We start from the raw sequence: 22366 nt of genomic DNA, 5'->3' as shown, positions 1-22366 counted from the left end.
GTCTTGCTGCTCTGAGAGAAGACAGCCCTACTTTAGGGTAACCTGCTTTCAAAGTGCATTCCTGAGCCAAAGCCTTGTGTTCCTCATTTCTGCGAATCACATATACATAAGTTCTGGTTTACATAAACATCATCTGAAACTTTACAATCTGTATTATGCAAAAGAAGCTCCTGGGTAATTTTAGAGCCTTCATGCAGGCAATAACTCAGCCAGATCCTACTCAACTGAGCATATTTGAAGTGCGGATCAGTCTTAAACTGGCAGTAGAATGTAAGCCAAAGCAGATATTATAATTTGTGTTTTTGACACTGCCTGGAGCCCAGTGTTCTTCAGAAGCAAAAACCACTGCACTGTTTCTCTTACATCATGTCTCTGATCACCATGGAGAAAAATACACATTTTCTGTGACATAGTTTCAATAAATTTTTTCACCTTAGTATACATTTCCAGGCTTCAAAATGAGTGCATATTTCTTTCTCTTACTACTATTTCTTTTAGACTGAAAGTAAAAGCAAGTAAATATCTAAACATTTGGTGGTGCATATAGGTTGACATTTTCTCAGAACCATTAGATTTCATACTCACTTTGACCAGCATCCACCCTGGTGTGGAAGTATACCTGCTTCTTTATATTACATGTTGTGTGGGGCAAAGATTCTTTTGTTTGTAAAATACACTGAACAGAAGGGCTCAAGTGTTCATTTAAATGTCCTCAAGCTTCCAAAACATAAACACTTAGTAAACCCACATTTTAATATCATCGTGATGACACAAGTTTGATCACAAACAATTGCTTACTTTTTTTACTTCATATTTGATTGCGAGTTTTAAGCGGCTAAGGCTGGGGCGACCGTGTTCTCCATTACTGCTGTGGCTTGTCTCTACGTCACCATTCAAGATAGCTTCCACTTCTTCTGTATTTCTGCACAGATCAAGGAGTCCAACTACAAAATCCTTGCATTGCATAGACAATTTCTTGTAATCATTCTGGAAAAGAGAGGAAGAAGGAAGATGACTTGATGTTTAGAGCTAACAACAGAGGAACACTTTTCATTCCACAAACATGTTTGAGAGAATTAATAGGGGTTTTTTTTTGGCATCTTAATTTTCTTCTGGAAATTAAACAGCATTTTTTTACTTCCCCTGAATGTTCATGGGGAATAGTACTTATCTCATCTTCATCACCTTGGATATCTATATCATCAATTTTTACCTCAGTTCTTCTCAAGACTTTCATTAGCCCCAATTCAAAGTAAAAAAACAATTTTAGAAATATTATATTACATTATTTTAATGACTAGTTCAAGTTGAGTTGTATAGCATGGAGGAAATTATTTTTCTATTCACCACAGGAATCTACATAACTAGCTCAAATGTGGAAAGTTACACTGTAGGTAACAAAATTGGACAAGAATAGTGTGGGGAAGTCTCTGGACTCACAGGACACGCTAGAGACATAACAGCACACCAATGTGGTTTAAAGCTGTTAGTCTGCTTTATTGTTAAGCACTACTCTATTTATACATGTTAACAGAATATTCTGCAAAACACTCTTCAATAGTTCACAGTTTTTTTCTTGTGTTCCTACAGAATAGTATTCTACGGAGAGCACAACTAAACAACTTCCCAACTTCCTTGAGAAGTATTCATGCATACATCCAAAACTTTCTATATTTTAATTTTTACTAATTTTTTTACAACTTTTAATTTACTACTTTTTACTAATTTTAGGAATTATTCTAAAGCTGTAATTATTGTATTAAAATATAATTTTTACCGAAAGAGAGAATGCAAAAAAAAACGAAAGTAATAACAAAACAAAACACTACCATAGAGTCAAGCATTCTCTAATTTCATGTTCAAAGTAAATTTCTATGAATACTGTTATTACAGGAACACATTTCTACCTCTTCTGATTTGAGCATTCTCTCTTCTCTGGTTCTTTCTGCCTGCTGAGATCTTTCTTTTTAACTACTTCTTCATACCAAGTGCCATCTAATGCACAGCCAGGAAGACAAGACATTATTTAACACAGAACACCCTAATTCTGAGCATGTACTTCATATATGTTTGTCCTTTACTAACCACAAAACAACAGCATTTAATTACTTGGATAAACTAAAGAACTGCATTGGAATTTTACATTTCAGTTCCCTTAGATGGATGCAAAAATTCATAGACAAGTACTTATATACACGACTGTATAACTACATATTTGTGATTTATATTTTTAATAAAGTAATGTGAATCAGATAGCTCAGATCTATCAGACAAGAGAACTTTAATGTCATTTATCTACATAGAAGTAAGAAGCTTTAATAATAAAATGAACCTTTCTGTGAAAAGTTGTGTATTTTATTATTGTATTATTTAATTTGTCTTTCTTCAGAAGAATAACTATAGAGATTAACCAAAATCCTAAATTCTTAGCAGTACAGGAAGATATTTTTTGTGAGTAACATATCATCTTCTCTCTGGCTTTCATTTTTGTAACAGCATCTAAGATAAGATTTAGTATTCAATTATGTTAATTGTGAAAGTTAGAGGGAAAGCAGCCTTTTGAGATTCCTAGATGAAGGGGAATCAAAGAATCAGCTGATGTACCCTTTCACGTGAGCTATGATGAGCAGATTTAGGCTGATGTCTGACACCTGAACACCAAATGAAAAAAGGGAATATTTACAAAATTATGAATAAAACAATTTGGCCTACATAAGTAACTATATGGGATGGGCATATCTAGTGATATGTCATCTAAATATGTGTCTTTATATGCACACTAACACACTCATTAGCAATACTTGCCTGCTCTAGTGCCTGAGACATGACATAGATCTTCAGAACAGGATGTGAGGAGACAATTTCTCCACGGTGGTCTCCAATGCATTTCAGTATTCTCCAAACAAAATTCAGATGTGATAACCCATTCTAGTGAAAAATTGGTGGTTTTTTTTCTGAATTTAATCCTTTTTTTAAAATGTTACAAGAAATGTCTACTGAGCAGCCAGATACCCCCATTCACATTTTGTAGAATTAGCCTGCCGCCATTTCCACTCTGCACACAGCATCATAATAGACTGTAGCAAACTCCATCACTTTCCCATTTGCAAGCACGATAAAAAAGCATCCTCTTCCATAAAATACTGCCATGGCTGCAATCAATAGCAGCTGCTGAGCTGAAATCTGCCCAGTGGGGTTACAAAGGAGCTCTGGGGTTGGGGCCATGCTCAGTATATCCAGACTGCCCCTCCAATGGCGCAGGAAGGCCGCTGCACGGTAGAGCTAGTCGAAGAAAATGTATGCTCCTGCTCCTGTTCATAGTTTGCTGTCTTGAGGTATATCCATCTATGAAGAACTTATTGTTTTAGGGAAGGTTATAGAGGACAGGAGGGATGATAACATGAGGGCTGCTCTGAAAGTAATGCCTCCTATTTTATTATGTTGGCTGTCCTCATCAGAGGCATATGTTGGTGGTGTGGCAGTAGAGGCTGAACCTTCTCACCAGCATTCCATTATATTTTGTTGCTGTGTGACAGGTGGCAGCAGGGGGGCAGTCTGACAAATGGGCAGTGCATTTCAGCAGTGGCAACAATTGCAACGTGTCACCACTGCTGGAGCAGATTTTTATGAGTTCATCACTAGCAGAAACACATAGCTAATGGTGGTAACTGCACTGAAAAAATAGTGTTTTGTAGATCAGAATTTTCTCTATCAAAGAGTGTTATTGTACTCTTCACATTAATTGTAGTTTCCATGAAAAGAAATAGGAGGCATTACTTTTGGAGCAAGCTACATATCTTAAACCGCTGCAGGATGATTTGTCAGGAGCTGAGCACAGGTAAGGTACCTCCAGTCAGGGAACTTCATCACTAACAAATCAAGTCTGTTCAATTGCATGGCTGCCTTGGGCCCATTGTTTCCTCCATCCACTTAAATGCATAGAAACAGACAAAATGGTTAACTGCAGCACATGCTTCTCTCCATCTCACTGTCTCTGTCACAGATGCAGACACTTCTGCCTGTCTCCCAGTTCTCCTGTCTCTTGACATTAATATGAGCCAAGGGAAAATGTTCTGTTTAACTAATTTTTTCAGAATGGCCAACGGCACACAGAGAATTCCACAAATTTTCTTCTACAGCAAATTGTAAGCATAATCAATTAAAAAAGCAGCCTTCAGGAACTGAGAAGGCAGTTTGCAATTAATTTACTTTTGGAGTCACTAAAAAGAATCAGCCCTTAGCTCTGCAACCAGGGAGGTGTGTGCTTCATCCTATGAATGTGACATAGCTGGTTCAGGCCTCCTCAGCAGCTCAAAAAATCTCTTTTGCCAAATTTTGGCACCCCAAGGCTGAGGGGACAGGCATTTACAAAGGCAGATAAATGCATTATTCCCCTTACAAATACAGTCCTTAATCCTCCCATGCCTCAGTTCTTCATCTCTAAAAGGTACCGTTAACTTCTCCTTAAGAGAGCTGAGACTACTCATGATGAAGAGTGCAACTTGATTTCTGTCAGTGTGTAAAATTGAAAAGAGACAGAAAATCAGGCTTTGAGATCATAATTTGGATTTTGTTTCTCATCAGAAAAACAAACTCAGAAGGCTTTTTTAGGGGCATTATTTTACACCAGACATTTATTGATAAAAATGCAGTTTTCCACTCCAGCTCATTACACAATAAAACAGTGTGTTGCCATTAGAGCTGCAAAGGACTTTGCACTAAATACGAATCTTATCCACTTTGAACAGCGCTGGGTCACAGCTGTTCCTCTCAAAACTCCAGGCCACGTCTCTGCAGGACAGCATTCGTCAGATATCATCTCCATCCTTACAGACAGATATTAGCTTGAGGGTGAGCAAATAATTTAGATTTAAAAAAAAAATAAAAATACAATAACAATCCCCCAGTGTTCTGTATTCTTTAAAGCTGCATGCTTGGTTATGTTGTCTAAAGCTAAATTAAATGGCTTTCAGAAAATCTTGCAAATTTCCAGATTACTCAGGAAGCCTAAATTAACTGCTCCCTTGATAAAGAAATACTACACACATCTGTCCAAGCACTCTTCCTTCAGAAGTCGTTCTCTACTTTTTTTCTGTATTTACTCCTAATAAAAAATGATTCTGCAAAACACTTAAAAGAACAATGCCTGTAACCAAACGCAACATGCACGTAGTGCTAGATAACACTGCCACAAGGGTCTGAAAGAAAGGAATTTATGCCAGAGAGCACTGCTTCTTGCTGTTTATAGCACAGATTCATGTTCAATTTTACCTTAAAAAAATACTCCATAAGCAGTGTAAAACAAGTTAATTTTACAATGATGTATTACCAGTAAATTCTATTTCCAGTTAGGCAACTTTTTGAATACTTTAAATGGCTCAGGTAAACTCTAGGTGGAGCTAAAGATTTATCATGTCCAGGTGATCTATGCACAAGAAATATTCCTGCATTGATTAACAAGTGTAGCACATTTTAATCAAATCCATATTTTTTCGCAGAGTCTAACTAGCGAGATAATTGCACTGAAGTCCTAAAATAAAGTGAGGGGATGTTTTTTTTATGAAAATTGCTGGTATATGAGAAGGGATACAGGCTGGCAGGAACCTAGACAAGCCCAGGCTCAGTAAGGATGCCAGTGTCCATTTCCTGCAGCTCTGCAAACATAACCTTTGTGCTGTCTGCACTGAACCAAAGCCTGGTAGACCTCAGTCAAGCCCTCATCCTGTCTTGATACTGTAAATGTTACCACTTGTTAATAATGTAAATGTTATCATTTGTAGATGCACATATAAATATACTCTCTAGTCTTTGATATTTATCCAGAATTACCATGTGGTTTTAGTACTTGTAAAAATATACCAAACCTTATGCTGCCAGCTGTCTGCTCCTGGTGAAACCTTAAATTAATGGTGACTTAAACTCCTGCACTGACTTGTGTTCCTGCTCCTCACTGCTCCTATCCACTTACGTTCCTGCTCTAAAGCATATGGATGTCCCAAGCAGAGATTGGCTGATGTACAACAGCTCTGCATCTTCTGCAGCCTCCTGCTTCTGCTGAGTGACACTACTTCAAAATCTAATTTGCAATTCTTTCACAATACTATCCTGGAAGTAGAGTTCTAATTTCAGGGAAGACAACTATGGCAAAAAGAGGAACTCTAATGAAAGGTCATGCAGGGCTGAGCAGTCACACAGAGCAAGGTGCTCTGCACGGTGTGGCAGTGCAGGCTGCAGAAACCCATTCACTGAACCAGTCCATCTTTCCTCACTTGTGAGCTCTATTTCCTTCCCCAGTAGCATCAGGGCCAAATTCTGGCTCCCTTGTGCATCACACATTTGAAGAACAATCCTTGCTGATAGTTTGAGATGATGTTATTTATCTCTATCAGACTTAACTTGTGTCACTCGAAGTGCAGTAAATTGAGCTATACAGTCTCTACAAATCAGACATGCCACTTATCAGGCTGCACTTATGGTGTATAAAAATGTTTATCTGTTCTGTTCTAAATTTACTCCCATTTAAGTTAATCAAGTCCTTTTGTTCTCATCTCCAGCAGCTGCTGAAGTGAAAGATACAAGAGAATGTGGTTTAAATACTCTTCTCTAAACTGTAAGTGCAAACACTGGATGAAATATCAGCCTGCTGAGATCCCAAGGATTTCCGCCAGAAACTTCATGGGACAGACTTTCATCCTCTGAATTAAGCTGAATTAATTTTGCTCTTATCAGAATGGGGGCCTTTGTATTGAACTGCCTTTCTATCAGCACACAAGTTCTCATACTTGTACCTTTTCCATTTCTCTTCCCCATCTCACTGGGGGGTAATGAGCAGTTGTGAGAAGCTAAGCTGTTTGCAGGGTTAAACCACAACTGCAATCCACCATTAATACTGCCCATGTTTGCACAAGGTCTGACTTTTCAGCTACTGAGAGCAAAAAGCTTACAGTTGTGAAACTGTCTGAAATAATACAACCAAATGTCGCTCATCAGTGTGAAACCACCATTGGAAGAAGGTAGATTTAGACTAGATACTAAGAAAAAATTCTTTACTGTGATGGTGGTGAGACATTGGAACAGGTTGCCCACTTAGACTGTGGAAGCCTTCTCCCTGGAAGCATTCAGGCTGGATAGGGCTTTGAGCAACCTGATACAAAGGGTTCCTGCCAATAGCAGGGGGGCAGGAACTAGATGATTTTAAAGGTCCATTCCGACTCAAGCCATCCTATGATTTTATGATTCTATGATAAGTATAAAGACTGAATAAAAAAGATTAAGAGATATATAGAAACAAAAAAGAAAATCAACATACTAAAAAAGGACAATATTTAGAATTCTTTTAGTAAATAAATGTAAAATATTGTGAAAAGTGAGCAAAATTTTTCAGTCCAACCATGAGAAAATATTGAGTGTATGAGTAGAACTGTTTCATCTGGCTTGCACAGGCAACCAAAACATCCTACCTCTCATATTATCCTACTGATTTATGAAGATGATTCCAACCTTTTCCTGTTCAGAAGAAACACCTTTGATGTAAGTCTGTGATTCTGTGTCTGTCAGATCAGGTCTCCTTCTACTCACCTTAAACTCTTTTTCAATGTTGGCAAGCACAGCCAGCTCATTGCTTAGCTCTAAGGCAGTCATTACAGGGTCTTCACTGGATAAAGACAAATAAGCAGGGCTGGCCAGACCTTTGTAGGCATTGATTCTGGACCTAGAATGGCTGAAAGAGTCATGCTTTTGTTTCTGGTTGCATTCACTGCACTTGCAGAAATAGTCATGTGGTCTACCAATCCGAGCCCCTTTTCTCAGTAGAGTGTAGACAATCTCATACTCATGGCAGTGAGCAGCCAGAATGATTGGTGTAACATCATGAGAAAACCGTGTTCCATCTTCATCATATGCATAGAAGTCATCGTGCTGGAGCTCTGACTGGCTAGGACTTAATGCAAGTCTCTTGCCTTCAGCAAATGCGGGATGGTTTAGGATAGCTTCTACTATCCGAACATAACCTTTGCTAATAGCCAAAAGCAAGGCATCCCCAACCCGAGATAGGTTCTCCTTTTTCAGCAAAAGTTCTGTGATCTCCAGGTGCTCATTAGCAACTGCTAACTGCAAGGCATTCTGCCCCATGTAGTCCACACAATTTACATTGAGCGAGGGACATTCTTCCAGCATTTTGCGAATCACTGGGATATTTCCATATTCTGCTGCATCCAAGAAGCGTTCTTCCTCAAGAGAAAGACTTGTTGAGTGGTCATTAAACATATATGCTGGCCCTCGACTGGCCTGTCTCCTCCCCTTCTCCCGGAGAATGGTTTGTCGTAGTGCTAGTCTGTTCTCGTTGCCTCGGCTGTGTGGAAACAGAGAAAGTATTAATTCTGCTGTATGACAGTGCACGTTGATCTTAAATAATAATAAATGAAATATTTTTAATCATTTATCTGTGGTGTATTTTTAATGCAGTATGGAGATTATAAACCCTGACTTTGATGCGTTTTGTAACTACAATCACTACACAGCTCTGGAATCAGTAGTGAGCACACATTCTTTGAACAAGAAAAAATGCTGTTCAATCATCATTTAAAACTATACTTTTCTTATTTCTGTAACTTCTGACAAAGGTGAATTCTGCTTTACACTATGGAGGTAGCAAAACAGTTTTTAAGGTAAGGTTCTTTTTCAAGTTGACACAGAAACCCTCCTCTGTTTTTCTAGTAATTCTCTATCTATTTGAACTTCTCATCTCATCGTTGCTTCATATTTCACCCTTCATTCCAATGTGCACAGTAACTTCATACTTTTTGTTTCAATCTTAAAAACTCAAAAAGACTCATGTCAATAACATTTATACACGTTGATTCCACTTTCTGGTTGAAAGAATATTTTCTACTAGAAAACATTCAGCTAAGTATGAGAATTGCTTCAAGAAGGGCAAAATTACATTTCGCTAGACGAATGTACCACTTTGACATCTACTCTTGCTCTAGCAGAGATATTTTGAAGGACTTCACTGCAACAGCTGGCTATCAGGTCTCAAGTTCATTCCTTAAATGTATATTTCAAATACAAAGCTGACCTGAAGAACAGTATTTAGGTACAATGACTGCCTTCAATCCAGAAACAGATGATAACAACAGCACATGGTAAAGAGAATAGGCCATGTCTACTTGGCCGGCAGGAGTCCCAGTGACATCACATGAACCTGTGTGGCCTCAGGCAACCCTTCACTCATAGCTCTTTACTGGGTCTACTTTGGTGCTAAGTCACAGCTCAGAGTGAAGGTAAGTCGCAGTGTGAAAGGGGTCAGCAGCCATGGGATGTGGGATTGCATATCAAAGCAGGATATGTGAGCAAAGAAATTTTCCAAAACTCCATCTGCCTCAGAATCATAGAATCATAGAATCACCAAGGTTGGAAAAGACCTATAAGATCATCCAGTCCAACGTTCACCTATTACCAATAGCTCCCACTAAACCATGTCCCTCAACACAACATCCAGTCTTTCCTTGAACACCCCCACGGTCGGCGACTCCACCACCTCCCTGGGCAGTCCATTCCAGTGCCTGACCACCCTTTCTGAAAAGTAATACTTCCTAATGTGCAGCTTGAATCTCCCCTGCCATAGCTTGAAACCATTCCCTCTGGTCCTATCACTAATGACACGAGAGAAGAGGCCGACCCCCAGCTCACTACAACCTCCCTTCAGGAAGTTATAGAGAACAATGAGGTCTCCCCTGAGCCTCCTCTTCTCCAGACTGCACATTCCCAGCTCCTTCAGCCTCTCCTCATAAGGCCTGTGCTCCAGACCCCTCACCAGCTTTGTTGCCCTCCTTTGAACACGTTCCAGGGCCTCAATGTCTTTCTTGCAGTGAGGGGCCCAAAACTGGACACAGTACTCGAGGTGCAGCCTCACTAGTGAAAAGCACACAGGCACACTACACTTGCTTTTATTATCTTTACTGCTGTTACTACACCAGCAACTATCTAACCTATGTTTAGGTTTCTCCTCCGACTTACTGATCCTTTTCTAATATCTAGAAATAACTGCTCATTCATGAATTGGTACTCTATATTATAAAAGCACACCTACTATGCTGTATGACATCTGTTCCTTCCCATCTCTTCATCCTTTTCATTATTACAGTTCAGAACACTGATACCCTCCTATTAATTCCTTCATTTAGTGGCTTGCCACCGAATTATTCTAGCATTACAACAGCTCAGAAATGCAAGTAGTTCTACTACTGAGACTGTAATCCATCCCTCACTTAACTTGTCTTACTCATGAACCATTTAATTATTACAACATAAAATGAGCCATTTCAAAACTAAGCTTGTTGAGGAATGCTGAATTCTCTGCTGTGGTTTTTTTTTTCAGGGCAAAATGTCCTACATTCTCTCTAACAAGAAGAAAATCTAATTCATGACACTGCTATCTCTGACAACTAAGATCCTAATCCTCAACAGAAATTCAACTGCAAATCATTTTCTCTCCTAAAATTACTCTGTTAAACTACTCAATATTCACTGCAACTTCATCTTTTTTCCTTTTTGAATAGTAGCTTAATGATTCTTTACATACATATGCTTACATACACTTCAGCATTTTCAGTATTTCTCATAAAATAATAATTGCAAGCAATATTTTATTTGTTAAATATGTACCAATTAATATGAATTTGAGTATTTAAACAACAAAGTAAAATCATCATTTGAATCTGACTCAAAACTTCTTCACAAAAATTAGCATTACAAAATATCGTTTAAGAATAATCTTCTAGATGTTTTATATTTAACCTTACTACAAATTTCCTTCCTGCTTTTTGCCTTTTCTGTTCAGAGATACAGTCCTCTACAGAACTGGAAATGCTTCAAATTGACAATGTCTTAAACTGAGCAAGACAATTCTTTGTAAGATATTTAGAGGTATGGAAAGTAGGATATCTCAAAATTGATAACTATAACATTGCTCAATATGCAGACAGTACTAATAATGTACAACAATGGTAAGGTTGTAAGGTCCCAACGCCTTAGTTGGGACTATGCCACAATATAGAATAAAAATACAACTCATTTTCTACTCCTTGAGATCACTCTTGAGGAATGTCTCAGTTCCTGTGCATTCAAAGCATAAAAGAGACCGTGGATAGATATACTAATGTCTTACATATGGATATGTTACATTGTTGGTATAAAATTTTCCATCCATATTTTCAGAAATCTTAAAATAAAATATATATTTGTTCATAAGTCCTCCTCTGGAGAAGTTTCATTAAAAAAAAACATAAAAACTAAATGATGATAATGTTATTGTCACTGGCAAAAATACCGGTGCCCAAAACTGAAATTCATTAAATAGAAGTCAGGTGTTGTTTTTTTTTCTTTTTTTTTACCTACTTGCAAGCATTTTAGGAGGAGAAAATAGGCATCAGAGTCCCCAGATTTGAAAGTATGCTCTAAAGGACTGACTCTGAAAAGTTCAAACATGAAGTATAAAAGTCTGCTGGTAGACTGAAAAGACAAAAGACAGGTATGGGAAAAAAAAATGGAAAAGAAAATGGAAAAAAAATTGGCGGGGCAGGCTGGAAATTTGATGACATTTAAGGTTCACTGCATGAACATAGCAGGGTCATAAATATGGGATCAAGTGCACCCTCACTAAGTTTATGGATGACACCGAGGACTGTGGTGCAGTTGATACACTCAAGGGACAGAATGGGATTCAGAGAGACCTAGGCAGTCTTGAACAGTGAGCCCAGGTGAAACACATGAGGTTCAACAAATCCAAGCGCAATATGATTGTGGCAGCCCTTGCAATCAGTACAAACTGGGGGACAAAAGGACAGAGCACAGCCCTGCAGAAAAGGACCTGGGGGTACTGGTGGATGCAAGCTCAACAGGAGCCAGTAATGTGCTTTCACAGCCCAGAAAGCCAACCATATTATCAGCTGCATGAAAAGATGCATGGACACCAAGTCCTGAGTGGGGAAGTAATCCTGCCCCTCTTCTCTGCATTGGTGAGATTTCATCTGGAGTACTGCATCCAGATGTGGAGTATGTGGATCTGTTGGAGAGCATCCAAGGCAGGCCACAGAAATGATCTAAGGGATGGAACATCCATCTACCCTTTAGAAATGTACATAAGCATTTATAAGATCCCCTCTCAGCTTTCTTTTCCCCAGGCTGAACAGATGCTCCAGGCTTCTAAGTTCCTTTGTTCCCCTATGTTCTTCCCTATCTGTTTTCAACTGAGAAGCCCAGAACTGAACACAGCATTCCAGATGTGGCCTCAACAGAGGCAGAATGGAGGGGGAAGATCACCTCCCCCACATGCTGGCCACACTTTTTAATGACCCCAGGATACCATTGGCCTTCCTGACCACAAGGGCACACTGCTGGCTCACAATCAACTTGTTGTCCACCAGAACACAAGTATTCTCTGCAGAGTCAAAGTTGAGGGTTTTAACCAGGCTTTATGCTTCTTGAGTCTTGCATCTTCCTGGAAAAAAAGGCTTTGTGAAATAACAAAATTTTGAACAAGACAATTATAGTTTGGGGGTTGGTCTCGATGATCTCTAGAGGTCCCTTCCAACACCTACAATTCTGTGATTCTGTGATAGTCAGTTCTTATAAAATGATCAGAATTGTGCAATGCGTGGAAAAAAAATACATTTTTGTGGTGAAATCAACTGGATCTAGAGACAAGAAAACCAATACAGAGTGTAGTTATGGATCTTGTACACAAATAGTTCCACCAAATTTACTTTAGCATCAGTTGGTTTTAGAATTTAACTAGTAAAAAGTAAGTTTTGCTAATGAAAGAAAACAAATTTCCAAAAAGCAGATACAAGCCTTGGCTGTACTGCTTTTAAGACATTTTATAATGCAATGCCATGTCATTTCACTGAATTGTGAATTGCCATTCTTTCTTAAGAGATATTTAGAAAAGCAAGTATCATTGTGTCAGATTATTGTCAGAAAGATATATTATATGCTTTTTTTGAATTATTCTTTTTTTCTTCTACTGCACTTTAATGAATGAACACATCCTTTTTCTGATGCATACTGATTTGCCCTTTTTTTATTCTGTAGTTGAATGATTTATAAATGCAAGAAGTTATTAAAATCATGGGAGGAAATCCTAAATGAGCAGAAAGAATAAAGCATTATTCGGTCAAAACCTGCACTTCTAGATGAAATACAGAAAAAAAAAGAAAAAAAAAAAAGATGTTTTAAGGTGATTACTTTAAAAAGGAATAGCTTTAATACTGGTTTAGAAAAACGTAGGAAGCTTACAGAGGCCAAGATGGGAAAACTAGGATAAATGTAAAAATAAATAGCATATAACTTTTTCCTGAGCTTTAGTTCTAAGTTCATAATACTTGTATATATATTAAAAATAAAAGAGCTTGCTTTCAAAGTTAATTTACACATAGAACTAAATACTATCCTGTCAAAAAAAAAGTTGGAAAAGCAACTTATTACAAAATAGCAAGTATTTAAACATATTATCTAACAGTTACATGTAGCTATAACTGTGCATGCTCTTTTAAATTGCTTTGATATTACGCAGTCAATCACTCATTTGACTTACACTTCATTTTCTTATTTCCTCCTCCTTTGGCCTGGCTGTTATGCCTAAGACCTTGCTTAGGACTGGTAATACAGTCTAGCTCAGTACTATGACTGAGTCAACCATCTTACCCCATAATTAGCGAAGAGCCCTTAGAGCTCTAATCCTAATGACAGAGCTGTGTGTGAGCTCCCCAGCTCCTCCTAAATATTGTGAAGCTTGAGCGACTATAGTCTCAGGATAGATTATGAGGAATATTTACAGGCAGTGCCTTAATGAAAGGCCCACCTCTTGTGAGAAGGTAAACTTTCAAGGAAGTTTACCTACGATCTTAGGTGTCTACAAACACCATGGGAGCCTTCCATACTGACTTTAGGAAGGAAAAAAAGCAGCATTGAGCCAAGCCCCATGATCATCCTTCATGGATGGGGACTTGATCATAAAAATGATAGAATCATTTGAATTGGAAAGAACTGTTGAAGGCCATCAATTCCAGCTCCCCTGCAGTGAATGAGAATATCTGCAGCTAGATAAGGGTGCTCAGAGTCCCACCCAGCCTGATCTTGAATGTCTCCAAGGATGAGGCTCCCTCTCTGAGCAACATATTACCAGTGCCTCACTACCCTTATCATAATTTTTGTTCTTATATTCAATCTAAACCTCCCCTCTTTTAGTTAGAAAAAAATTCCCCTACTAAAGAGTCCATCTCTTTATTTACTGATGAAACTATTGGAAGTGATCAACTATCTAGTTTTCCAGAGCCAAGTCTCAGATAGCAGTTCTCCATCTTTCTGTCAAAAAATGTTCTGTGAGTAAACTTTGCAAAACAAAGGCATGTTTGACTATAGTCACCCAAGCTGCACTTCAGTGTTAGATAATAGTATAAAAGTGACCTTAATAGAAGGAATCTTAGGGAAAGTACAGACAAGTCAGAAGGACACCACTGGCTTCTGGGGCCAGTCAACAGGCTGAGCCTCTCTTCCTCCCACATAGGGACACCTACTGGAAGAGAAGCACACACTAAGCTACACTGAGTTCTTCCCCAGGAAACTTAGAAATCTCTGTAGAGTTATTCCATCATTTAAGACATTTGATCATATACTGAAGCTCTTGCTTAACCTCACGCTATGTAGGCAGTACATTTATCACTGGCAATTCAAAAGAATCTGCAATCTGTTGCTTTAATAAACTGCACTATTCACTAATCTAGCCATGAGAGTTCTCATTGGGCATAGCCAGATTTCTTAAGGGTGGTTGTGAGAGCCAACTTGAACACAACCAGATGAACTGGATAGCCTGCTATTTGTAATTGTGATAGTTCATATTTTGAATGAGACTAGAATTATAATGCTGAACTGGACATCATGCAGAAGCCAAGCTCAGCCACCCCCAGCCTCTCTAATATTTGAATGCAAGCTGGAATGCAAAGGGACACGGGGGTAAACATGTTTTCTGACAAAATTCTTTACCTTTTTCCAATGACACAGGGTAGCAAGAGTGAAAACTTCCATCTATATCTGAGAAATCACTGGGCAATTTAGCTCTTGACTTAAATAAAGTTTACTCATTTTTCCAACAGAAAGTATCAGTTGCTCAGTTTCTCATCTACTTAGTTGTTTGATGACAAATGCAAATGTTTTCACAGTAATAAATGAAAGTTTTATTACTCAAATTAAATGTACTTCTTCACAATGTTTCCTAAGGAGTCAAAACTCCAACTGAAATGGAACAGCAAGGCACTTTTATAGAATTACATATTACAGAAGTTTGAGTTTCTAATCCAGTTAATGAATTTAAAATAAAAATTCCCTAATCAGTTCTGAAATTATGCAGTATTTTAACCCCTTGAGTACTTCTTTGCTCTCTTCAGTAAAAGCCATTGTAGGTGTTTTCTCAGCATGAGTTTTGCCCAACTCAGCAGGCAGTAAAAGCTGGCAGTGAGTAAGGTAACAAGCGTCATGTACCGATCTTTAATCTATTTCTTATATTTAGCAAAGGAAAAATTTTGACATATTTTAATTAGCACGTCAACTACTACACATTTTGTTATGTATACAGTTTGTGCCTACACTAACTCTGCTGCAATTTCTCTCTCCATGGCCTCTGCAGGCCCTAAGATGAGATGACCATCTTCTGACAAATACACTGCAACAACTCTCACCTTCGAATTCCCACAGCAATCGCATTTCCTCTACCTTATTTTACCTTAATTCATTCTGAAGATCCAAATTCTTTCTTGGTAAGTATTTATTTTCCTCCAAATCATATCATGGTATCTTCCTCAATCCTTCCTCCATCAGTTTTCTTCCCATTCTTTCCATATGTGCTGCAAGTGCACACATGAATCTACCTTCCAAAAAGCCACAATCCCTCTCTCTATCAAGGGAAGTGTTCACAAAGTTCAATTTAATGATGCTAATCTCATCAGCTCCTACAATCAATAAAGGAAAACAGACACCATTACACAAGGATTCAGAACACAAACTTCATCTCTTCACAGATTATAGGAGTACAGAATATCGAGTATGGAAAAAGCAGCACAAATAGCTTCTGAGAATAAACTTGCAGCAAAAGGAGGGCTAAAGAATTCATGTAGAGCCACTGTTCAACAGGGTGATGGACCTAGTGACTGAGGACATCACGAGTAAGGCAGTTAGATGATGCTTTTTCTGCTTCACTTTTTACTGTTCTGACCTCAGACCTCAGGGATCCATAAAAAGTTGCAAAGTGAAGCACTCCTAAGCTTGAGGAAGATTGACCTAGGCTGCAAATAAGCCAGCTAGATCCACAGCCCTGAAACCTTGCATCCAGAGCTGGCAGACATGACCACTAGCATGTACTCTGTCAGCTCTGACTGTGCACAGTTACTAGCGAAATTTTTATCCAAGGGAAACAGATGTGCCAAAGTTTTTATCTCTACATTGGCTTCAGTGTACATTATCACCTTACTTTAACTAAATGACAATCACCATAACAATTTAAAACATGTATTTTTACCTGCTCTGTAAAACTAATCCAATATAATAAAATGATGTTGACAACTTTAGATCTGTGTAAAGTCAAAAGAAAAATCCTTGAGTTCGAGATTAGCATTTGTTTGTTTCCTGATTGGCTAACTGAACTTTAGTTAACTGGCAAAAAGTACAGTTTGTTAACTGACTTTCTCTTTCATTTCTTAAATAACAGAAACTGATTATATTTGTATTCCAGCAACATAGTCAGTATGATTTATCAAAACAAAGAGTAATCACTGCCCATTAAAAACACCCAGAATTAGGTTTTTTGTCCAGTATAATTTCCTCTTTCCTTGCCTGAATATATAAGAAAATCTCTGCTTAAATGGAAAAATTAGCACATACATTCCCTAGGGAGAAGCTCATCTTCTGGCATAGGACTTATTACAAACTGAAACAGAATACTGTACTGTTTGCTGTAGCATATCTTTGATGCTAAGCTCTAGAATTTCAGTGTAATACATTTTCAGTAGTTTTTCCCTCAACCAATATATTTTATACACATGAAACAAAATTCCCATTTTGCTCATTTGCAATTACAGTTAATTAAAATTAAGGCTCTATAATTAAAACTGGTTTTTGTAGTACAACACTATAAATATGCTTAATTGCAACAGACGAAGCAAATAATTCTACTTTAGAATTTCTGTTTAATTAGATACACACCATAAATATTAATTGGGGAGTTTGTTAATAAAATTGGGGAGTTTGTTAATAAAAAGGTATAAAATACTTGGTTGCCTCCAAAGGCAAGGAGAGGAACTTGATCCAGAACAGTATATTTATTTTACCATTACTGGTATCTTCTCATTCAATCAAAAGAAAACAAAAATATACCTGTGTTAGGACCCATTAGCCACATTATTCTTAAAGTAGCATGAAATCTCAGCCTTTACAAACTACTGAGTAACTGCTGGCTGCAACACATAATTAATGCACGTCGGCAGCAATGTAGTCAAAATGACTACACTAACATACTACTAAGAGCCAGCAACACCAAACTGGAATACTTGCATCATTTTGGATACCATATTACAGGAAGGAATTCCACAAAATAAGAAACAAAACAGAAGAGAGCAGAAAGGTCATATAGTCTCTACTGCATTTTCCTCTTAGAACATAATAAAGTAGATTTTGTGAATTATACTGGATCACATTCAGGTCATCTAACTTCTACCATAGCAACTCCTACAAATCAGTCATGTGGATTTATTCTCTACAGAAAGAGAGAAAATTAGGTTAGATGAAGTTAAGGTCTTCTTCAAGATACATAATTTAGTAGGAACATGGACCATCAAAGGATCATGGAGGCAAGCCCTTTACAAGGATAGATATCATTTCGAATGGTACCTGTAAATATATTAGGCTCTGACTTAAAGGAAGCCAATTTATTGCTGGGATTTTCTTTTCTCTCACTAATCCCAATGAAAAAGTAATACAAAATTTGATTGTTCTCTCAGAAACATTTATCTAATTTTCAGTCTAAATTGAATAATTGGCCACCTTAAATTTATCTGATTTAGTTTGGAAATCAGAATTGTCTTTCAAATTAAGTAGCACTTTCCCCTGACAGTAGCAAGTTGTTTACTTGCAACACTCAAATTCATAGCAATCACACATGCATTCAATCTTTATTTTGTTCAGCTAAATCAAGCTAATCCCATTTCCTGCTACATCCATACATTACACCTATCACAGAACAAAACTTTAAAGTAACCCCATTTGTCAGCGTTCATAGTAAAACAATTAGCAACCATTTTGTGTTAAAATGTACATCGTTAGTTATCTCACTGGTGCATTTATATCCCAGACACCACCTGGGCATTAATGATTCTTCTGATGCCAGAGATAAGTCTCCTGCCTTTGCAGGTTTTCCTTAATCACCTGTTGGGAAATGAGAGTCTGATTTATGAACTGAAAGAACTGTGTTGAAAGATCCTATTTCAAACCTCAGCTCTCTCCAAGGACACTGACTTTCACAATGAAGAGCTGTGGAGATGGGATAGTTTGGGAATGGAAAAACTTTTGAGCACATCCAGAATCTGTAATAGTAAATAAAGGTTGCACGAGTTTGAGTGGTGAGAGTATAGAATCCTCCTCTTTTTCTTTTGCACTAGGTACTGTTTAAGAGTACTCTGTTAACTCATTTAAGCTTGTGGTTTGGCTTTACTTTCAAACGTGTATTAGCTCTGGAGGAATAGTGTATAGCTTCTTAGGAAAGCCAAGTTCTGCACCTTGGCCACAACAACCCCAGGCAATGCTACAGTCTTGGGGCAGAGTGGCTGGAAGACTGTGTGGAAGAAATGGACCTAGAGGTGTTACATTCATCACCCAGCTATACATGAGCCAGCAGCATGCCCAGGTAGCCAAGAATGACATCCTCACTTATATCAGAAAAAGTGCAGCCAGCAGAAGCGGGGAGGTCATCATCCCTCCATACTCAGCCCTCGTGAGGCTGCACTCAAGTGCTGTGTTCAGTTTGGGGTCCTTCATTACAGGAAAGACATTGAGGCCCTGGAGCATGTACCAAGAAGGGTAATAAAGATGCTGAGGGGTCTGGAGCACAAGTCTTAGGGGGAGTAGCTGAGGGAACTGAGATTGTTTAGTCCTAGTCTCCTCGTAGGGAAGATGAGGCTCAGGGGAAACCTTATTGCTCTCTACAACTACCTGAAGGGAGGTTATGGTGAGGTGGGGGGTTGGCCTCTTCTCCTGCATAAGTAGTGGTAGGACTAGAGGAAATGGCCTCAGTTTGCACTAGGGGAGGTTAAGGAAAAATTAGGAAATATTTTTGCAGAATGCGGAATGCATTCAAACTTCAAAATACACTTTAAGTGTAATTGCTTAGTATCACTGTGATAGTTGCTAGGGATTGGTTTTTTTAGTAAACTTTCTTGCAGAGGGTACGTGCCCACCAGAGGGAACTCCTTACTAAGCCTGGAACTTGGTAATATCAGTCCCCAACATTCTCAGCTTCTCAATAAAATTTTCACAGCACCAAGTTCCTTATATGTTTCCTTGGAAGTAGCTTTTGAAGCTTCAGCACATAATTTTTTTATATCTCCTACTCCCTGGGGGCTGCAGTCCAAAATTGTTTGGTTTCAGTAATACTAGACAACAGTAAAACTACGATCAAATAGTCATAATTATTCAAATTAAAACTAGTATTTTAGCTAAAAGACTGGAAAAAGAGATTAAAAGTCAATTAAATATAAAGTATGACTTTAAATTTCACAACTGGCTATATTGCTAACTGGTTTGTGCTTCTTACATAAAACACCTAAGGTATGGGTGTTTCACAGACTTCACTGCCATGTGTTTTGTAGAACTCACCCACTATAAACTTATTTCAAGGGATAGTTTAAATTCTTTATCTATTTCCACAGTCTTATCCACGGCTATTCTCAGAATGAATAAGAAACTCCGTGATTCTAAAAGTACTTATACGCCTTTGGAGTTGGGCCTTAAACAATCTCCATAGGTCTATCTGAGCTTGTATGCTTGTAAACATCCTGTGTCTTGTTTCCTCTCACTTAGCCAGGCAGTGCCTAGCTTTGTCACTGAGGCTGATGGTTCTTTCTGAGGGTCACTTGTTAAGCACTGAAAAGCTATTTATCCTTTGAGAAATTTAGTGCCCTGGTCTCCTGAGCATGTGCTTGCTGCCCACCTCAAAACTTGCATTTCATGGAACTACTACTGTTGTACAGTACACAGGTTAGGGAAGCAGGCAGTTGTGCTGCCTCTGGTGAGTTATCAGTTTTCATTTCTCACCTCATTAGCAGTAGACTATCAGTAGCTGTTATCGCAAAAGACTATTTTAGATAACAATTGCTACATGATTTGCCACTTCAAGCAAGCTTCTCTGTTCTTTTCCCCTCTTATCACCGGAATCCCTGTGTTAATAAGCTACTGAAGTTAGCAATCTAAAAACCCAGTATCTGACTTTATCTGAGATAGTTATTCAAGATCCATTTGTTTACCTAGATATGAGACCACTAATCAGTTCACCAATTAGGTCCAGCACTGAAATTCCCCAAACTCCCCTAATGTCATTTTTTCCTATTACTATCATTTGATTATTGCTATCATAATATTATTCCTGATGAATTGTAGACCTGGGCACTAAATTCACTTATGGTAATGGTTCATGTTGCTTTTTAAAATGAAGCTTAAGCATTGTTAGAACGATGGCAATTAATAGAATGGCTGTAACACAAACACAGCTGCTCTCTGTGACAAACATGCCTCCATAAACAAAACATTATTACATTAGTAATGAAGCAGCAGACATCAACAAGATATCCCTCATACAGCTCTCTGGAATGTTGTGCTACCAAGGAGTATGAGCCTGAGATCTGTGTCCCACTGGTTATAAATAAAAGCACTTAAAATAGACCATGGATACATGTACCAATGTTAAAACTGGGTACAAATGAAGCAAACTTCTATTTTACACAACCAAGTTGATCTTGGTACTCCCTTGATGGAACCTCAAAAATTCTTAAAGAGAAACCGACTTTCAAAATATAAATTACTGACAAGATTCTGTGTTTCAGAAACCTGGTTAACATTAGATATTGATCCCACGAAGACAAAGGGACAAATACAATGGTTTTATTTATTTGTTTGTTTTAAAAGGTTAAAATTGATTTCTATTCAATTAGACAGGTTAATTCCTACACCATTATAATCAATATGATGCAGCAGTTTTGCTGCCTAGTGGATTAGGTCAAGATGTTGTTCCATGCACATTCTTGCAGAAACACTCCCTCCTCTGCTCATTGCTGCTCCAGTACCACGTCATTTGTTATGGTGATGTAAGTGCTGGAACAACTCCAGGCTGACCTGAACCAAGGAGATTAACCAAAGGATGGTATTTATGAATAAAATGCTTACTTTAAGCCCAGCTCCTCAACCCAATTTATCATATAGATGCAAACACTCGTGTTGGCCCATGGTAAGAAGTGGTGGGAGGACAAGGAATAAGTGATGGGGAGCAAGCAGAAAGGGAGGCTTGATCCCTTTGGTGACAGTGCTTGTTAAAGTTGGGTCCAGGGGGGGGCCACTCTTACAAAGAAAGGCTGAGGGAGCAGGGCTTGCACAAACTGGAAAAGAGAAGGCTCTGGGGAGACCTCTGTGCAGCCTTTCAGTACTTGAAGGGAGCTTATAAGCAGGAGTGCAACTGACTTTTACTTGGACTGTTAGTGTTATGGCAAGGAGAAATGGCTTTAAACCAAAAGAGTAGAAACTTAGGTTAGATGGTAAGATTTAAGATGGATAGTAAGGAAAAAATTCCTTACTCAGAGGCACTGGCCAGGCTGCCCAGAGAACCTGGGATGCCCCACCCCTGGAAGTGTTCAAAGTCAGGCTGGATGGGTCTCTGGGCTGCCTGATCTGGCAGGGGGCAACCAGCCACAGCAGGGGCTAGATGATCTTTAAGGTCCCTTCCAACCCAAGCCATTCTAGGATTCTATGAAAGTCATACTGCAATATATGGAAATCTATGAATACAAAGATCTACAGTTATACTGATCTGTGCATCAAAAACTACTGTCTGTCACATTGCTTAATTCACTGCAACAGACTGTTTTGCTTTGCACTGCATCCAGACTGTGTGCTCTATTTGTTGACATGAGCACAATACAAAAAAAAAAAAAAAGCAATATTTTATATTCATTAATCAATGATGATCTATCTATGATGATAGTGAAATGAAAATTATCTAGAAGACAGATGAAAAGCAAAATAGATAATGTAATCTCATATGGATATTCTCTATCAA

The 22366-nt window shown here is 38.2% G+C and overlaps 1 protein-coding gene across 2 annotated transcripts in view; it reads right to left on the bottom strand.

The window, feature by feature from the left end:
- TRPC6 (transient receptor potential cation channel subfamily C member 6) overlaps positions 1-22366 on the bottom strand; it is a 97477-nt gene that overhangs the window by 27811 nt on the left and 47300 nt on the right. For both annotated transcript variants that reach the window (XM_085216318.1, XM_085216319.1), the window contains exons 2-3: positions 7579-8350; positions 799-987 (exon numbers count right to left, since the gene is read on the bottom strand). In XM_085216318.1, coding sequence (XP_085072444.1) covers positions 799-987; positions 7579-8350 — 961 coding nt within the window. The remainder of the gene's footprint in view (positions 1-798; positions 988-7578; positions 8351-22366) is intronic.

Source organism: Meleagris gallopavo, chromosome 1 (assembly GCF_905368555.1).
Source record: "Meleagris gallopavo chromosome 1, MGAL_WU_HG_1.1, whole genome shotgun sequence".
In the NCBI taxonomy this organism is placed as follows: Eukaryota; Metazoa; Chordata; class Aves; order Galliformes; family Phasianidae; genus Meleagris; species Meleagris gallopavo.
This window is presented reverse-complemented; position numbering and strand designations above follow the sequence as displayed.